General features: G+C 34.8%; 1 protein-coding gene across 1 annotated transcript in view; it reads left to right on the top strand.

Annotated features, from left to right (window-relative positions):
* LOC140239176 (uncharacterized) overlaps positions 1 to 4,843 on the top strand; it is a 71,197-nt gene extending 66,354 nt beyond the window's left edge. Inside the window, exons 18-19 of the mRNA XM_072319058.1 lie at positions 3,610 to 3,712; positions 4,807 to 4,843. Coding sequence (XP_072175159.1) covers positions 3,610 to 3,712; positions 4,807 to 4,843 — 140 coding nt within the window. The remainder of the gene's footprint in view (positions 1 to 3,609; positions 3,713 to 4,806) is intronic.
* The last annotated feature ends 1,157 nt before the right edge of the window (positions 4,844 to 6,000 follow it).

Raw genomic sequence — 6,000 nt, forward strand, 5'->3', positions numbered from 1 at the left:
TGTGCTGACCCCAGTGTTTCGTCTTTTATATAGGGTCATAAGGTCATGTTATTGGTGGGTGGTTTGTGTGCGCTCTATAGGCTATATACACTTGTTAATAGATTTTGTTCAAATTTTGTATGGAGGTTTCTCATGATGTAATCAAGCCCATAGGCTTTTGGGTTACAGCTCGTTATTCCGAAGGTTCGTTATTCCGAAGGCTCTTTATTCCTAAGATTCGTTATTCCGAAGGTTCATTGTTCCGAATTTCATTTTTGGACTAACCAATCTTCGGAATAACGAACCTTCACTGCAAAAAGTCCGGTGTTAAATATGAAACACCGAGCTGGTGTTAAATTTCCAGTGCTCATTCATGGTGTTAGATTAACACCTCCGGGTGTCATTGCAAAATTTCAAATTGTTTTTTGAATAGTTTCTTAGTTACTGCACTTCTTGTAAATTTTGAACTTCGACGAGACGATAAAAGAATTTTCCGATAAAGTACTTGATTTTTGAAAAAAATGTGTAAACACATTTACACCACAGTAACACCAGTTGGTGTGGTCCCCTATTAAAGCTGGACGGGTGTTAAACCATTGAAATTAACACCACCAATATCAAATCAACACCATGCGGTGTCATTATTGTATTAACTCTACCGCAGTGTCAAAAATATCACCAGCCACAGTGTCAAATTAACACCACGAAGTGCCAGGGGAACACTTTTTAACACCGTCACAATACATTTTCAACACCTGTGGGTGTGGTCCTCTATTGAAGTTTGATCGGTGTTAGATTTAACACCCATGGTGTTAAATCTAACACCGATGTTTTTACAGTGTTCGGAATAGCGCCACAAATTTTCGGATTAACGAACCCTTTTTCATTTTCATATTAACGAACCTGTAGGTATGGGTAATTTGCTTGTTTCGGATTAACGACCCTTCGGAATAATGAACCTTCGAAATAGCAAACCTTCGGAATAACGAACAGCACCCAGGTTTTGGATCCGCTGCCCCCATGTTCCGTCTTTTATAGGTTCAAAGGTCATATTGTTGATGGATGGTTTGTGTGCGCTCTATAGGCTACATGACAGATTTGATAGATTTGTTCAAATTAGATACGAAGCTCTACCATGATATAATCTATTGATTTTGGAAGTGCTGCCTCCAGTGTTCCGTCTTTTATAGGGTCAAAGGTCATATTGTTGGTGGAAGGTTTGTGTGCCCTCTCTAATCGCATTGCGCGGCAATGGAAATTTCTAGTTTACTGTGAAAAATCATAGATGAGAAACAGAGCTACAAATTATACACAAACTTTAGTTGAAGGGTATCTAAAGATATGTACTTTTATAGATGTGAATGTTGTCATTGGTTGTAACACAACTGATCATTGTCAGTTGCTTGAATTTAATGTTTCAGAGCTTTCTTGGTGAAAATCAATGACGAGGTTCTCAATGGACTCTAATTGCCACGGACGTGAATAAACAGGACAGATGTTGGTGAACATTGGTAATACACCAGCTTGTGACAATCCTGGATCGGATGTTGGCAATAATCTTTCCAATTCATATACTACCATTATGTGTAATTGGTTTTGTCACGGAGATTTTCATTATCCAGGGTACTTTTTAACAATTTTGATTTTGCATGTTTACTTTTCATACATTAATTGTTGAGAATGTGTATCATTTCAGCGAAGAAAAAAAAAATGTGCTCAAAACAATATTTATAATGTTGGATGTGATGGTTTGATGTTGAATAACTCAAACCAAGACAAATCAAGACTCTGTGTTCGGCTTTTCTGCAATGGTGTTTGACTTGGTTCCATGATATTGCCACCTCTGTGCTTGCTTTGAACACAGAAGCAGATCTGACCTCTGACCTATGTAAATTGTCATAACTCTTGTTCTTGTTTCATTCTCCTATGTGAAAGTATGGTCCCTGTTTCATAATCTCTGTTGCGCATGAGAATGAACTTATGTAATGGTTACTGGGGGAGGCGGAACCGGGGGCCGGGTAGCTGAAGAAACCCGGAAGTGGGAACAGAAAATTGTGCTGAAGGCTTCGTTTTTTTGGTTTTTTTGCTATTCAGCTGATAAAACCCGGAACCGGAAGTTACTCCAGAAATGATAAACTGCCACCCCTCCCCCCCCCCCTTAAAAAAACGTGGCACCGGCCACGTTTTTGTATGTTGATACAATGTAATGTCTGTGTTTTCAGGGGAATAAGATTTCATACATTCTTGAGAATTTGATAATCTCACAATTTTCAGTTACATGCAGTTATTCGGGGTTGTTTGGGTTCCATTTAATATTTTCTTTTCTCTTTCCTCACACATTATGGAGGTGTCTACAGGTTTGAAATGAAGAAATGAAATATAAATGTCCATTTTATCATTGTAAATCAACACATGTATATCACTTTTAGCTGCACTGTGCAATGGTTTGACAGTATCATTAACTCTTTCCTATATCGCAAGTACTTGATGATTTCCATATTCCCACAATCTGTCAGAGACGTTAAAAATTGCAAAACTACATGTATTGAATGTGAGCAACTGCAATCACAACGTTTACCGTATGAAAGGAGGTTATCGCCTATGATTCCTCTATCTATCTATCTTAATCTTCTAGACATTATGCTGCTTGGACGAGACGTTGTGAAAGAAGTTTCACAGCTTAGGCTAAATTGTTTGTGTTGGATCCTGCATGTTTCATATGGCAAAGAGATAATGTGGTTTACTTTGAAGGGATCGTATAGTTTGGGTCGAGACCTTACTTCAGGTTTTTATTTTTTGTGTGAGATAGTAATAAAGCTCTTATAAAAGGAAAGAACATGTAATTCCTAGAGGGATTCGACGTTCATTTGATGAAACGTGGTTGTGAAATGACGGAGATATCCAAAACAGAGCAATCGTAATAAAAGGTGGGACCCAGCTTTTGTTAGGATCACTTTGTTTTACCCTTTTTTTTAGGTGTCTCAGCCATTCCAAAATAAATTTTCATCAAAAAAAAAAAAACACTTTGAATTCCTCTTGGAAGGGTATGTTATTTCATAGCTGGTTTCTTGGTATCTCGCAAAAAGTTAAAAGTCCAATCTTCATTCTCCACCACTACTGTACTATTCCTTTAACGTTGATCATTTTAATGTCTGAATGTAGAGCTGTAGATAGAAATTTGTCTTGTACGTCATACACGAACTTGCAATGCACATGCCAGCTTGTAAAGTATATTGTAAACTGATAAGTTTTTACTCTTATGTTAGTTTGTTAGACATTTTATGGTGTTGGCAAGTGATATATTGATAATTTGGCATAGTAATGTATCCTCCAACCATTTAGACGTTTTCTCTGTAGCTTAGCTCTCTTCTGTGGAGAATGGTATATAATTATAATGTGTAGTTTTGTCCGAAGAATGTGTACTTTTTTAAAATAAAAAGTTAACAGCAGCACATGTTTATGCTATTACTTACAGTTTGCACAAGATTTAATGTAAAGGTGTAAATTTGTAAAAGTGTCGTGGCCGCAATATATAAACAATCATTTACAAATAAGTGTATTACACCTTTATCACTACTTCTACAGAAGTGTTTATTTCAATGCAATCAAAATGTGCAGTATGTAAAAAAGAATATAGTAAATGGTCTTGTGTCAACTTTTGCTGTACTGTGTGTTATTTGGAGGAATGGATTGATGCTGATAATGGCTGCATGTGTTCACTGGCAGACTGGAGGTACATTGCACTTAATCTGACTGTTTATGTTAATAATGACTCTATCACAACTCTGCTGCCCTTATTAATGCAGTGTCTTATACACTGTGCTGAAATTGTAGATCATTTCAAATTGGTATATTTTTAGTTATGTGTTTCACTATTTTTCTTCATTATGTAAATAATACTATGGGATAGTTATACACAATCTAGGTCTCAAGTTAAAGGCACTGTTTCATATGGTTAGAATATCTCCTCCTTTGGTACAAGTATGTGTAGGTTTTGCACCAGACAGTGTATTTTATGAAGTCAATCTGGTGATGTGAATGACACTTGTAAATTGTGAGCTACAGATTTTGGTGAAAGTTCTGACTCGCGAAACTGATGAACAAACACTGAAAAATTATAACCCATGCATGGAATTTCACATTATTCTACACAATGTATAAGCATTGTATGCCAGGGGTAACTTGAATACTTGAAAGTTTTCCATTTTTATGATGTTGATATATCTCCTTTTTTTTGTATGATTCAAAACTGAAAACTATAAATATCAATAACTGATATCAATCTGCAATGACTATTTATCAGAATGAACTGAAAAGTGAAAATAATGCTCTTTTCACAAGTTGTCGTATACCTTACTACAATGTTTTCTTCATGCCTTATACTTCCATGTAGTGAATGCATTTAGTATGTTTTATCTCAAAATTTGTAAATAACGTAATCCACTGTAAGCCTTTCAATTTAAGGTTCTTTAGATAATATTATTGTTTGAGTGAATGTAAATTGTAATTTAACTTGTATGACTTCCTCTTTCTTAGACATCAAACGGTAAATGTGATTGTAGAAAAATGTATGAAAATGAAGTGTTTGACAATAGAGCAACTGTCATGCGGAGTTTTTCGTAACAGCGTTGCCACATGGAATGAAGATATAGTGCTCTTTGTATATTTTACCAGAGTATGATTATCTGCAATGTACATGTATCGTTTTGTGATTCACACATTTTTATTTGTAACATTAACGACATGAGTTTGATTTTAAAACTCTGCAGAATGGAAGGACACGGGAATGAGATAATACAAATCTGAAATGTCTGTGAATTACGACAGACTGATGCTGGCTTCATATGGTGGAGATCAGAGCTAGTAATGTTCTCTTGCTCATTATTCAGTAACACAGATTTATTTTGATTGTGTAGACCAGAATTTCAGAGATGATGCATTGTACTCGGGAAATTGTTACAATGGACTTTTAGCAAGAGAAGAGAATTATTTGGAGGATAGAATAGAAACGTTGCTCTTTATTACAGTCATATTGTTAGAAAGTTCAATGGAAATGTGTTTACAAATAATGATTAATGCTTTCATTTTCTTCTTATACAAATAAGGATTAGATGTTGTACATTACTTGATAGTGATGTGACTTAAGTTTGATGTTAAAACACCGTTGACATCATGCTCAGAATATATCTCTGTGTCTCCTAGGTTAAGAAATTTTAGTAATATCAAAAATGTAAATATGAATCGGTTATATTATTGCCTGTTTTGAATAAAACTTCTTGCTTGTGAGCAACAAATATTTTTCTTTTGAAAATCCTCACAAGGGTGAGCAATTATCAATTGATTTTAAGCAATGTATCCTTTATAAACACAGAGCGTGATCTGTCACATGGGGTTCATTACAGTGTATATACATGATTGCAAATTGTAAACAAAAACAATATTGATATGTGATATCAAACGTTAATGATTATATCTCAACCAAAAACAAATATGAAACATACTTTTTCACAAGTTGTAACTGTTCCGCTGTTACACGTTTATAGTTTAGTGCCCTATAGATTGCCATTTTGATGTTATATCACTTTGTGCTGATAGCATCAGAAATAGCCATCGTAGGATTATTCTTATCCAAAAGGTTGTTTCCGTGATTGAATGTCTAGTGTGACTGTAACTTCCATGACTTGTTCTCTCTTACATAGAGGCCAAGTGGAAGGTATGGTAATAGGCAATTTTACAACATGAATTATTTGCATTTTTATTCATTTCTTTAATTCATTTCTTGAATACAAATGATGCGAAATTATTGCAAAGTAGCATTAACAATTTGTACAAGAAGGTGTAATGTCATAAATCAAATGCAAATACCTTCTATATACAAACAATATACAAAAAGTATAATACACATAGACCTGCACCTACATTTATGAATACGTAATACATACACTAATTATTATGTGAATGAGCATACTAACCATGAAGACAAAGAGTTGATTATGTATCTAAACTCCAGTTAAACATTGA

This window comes from Diadema setosum, chromosome 15, assembly GCF_964275005.1.
Source record: "Diadema setosum chromosome 15, eeDiaSeto1, whole genome shotgun sequence".
NCBI lineage: Eukaryota > Metazoa > Echinodermata > Echinoidea > Diadematoida > Diadematidae > Diadema > Diadema setosum.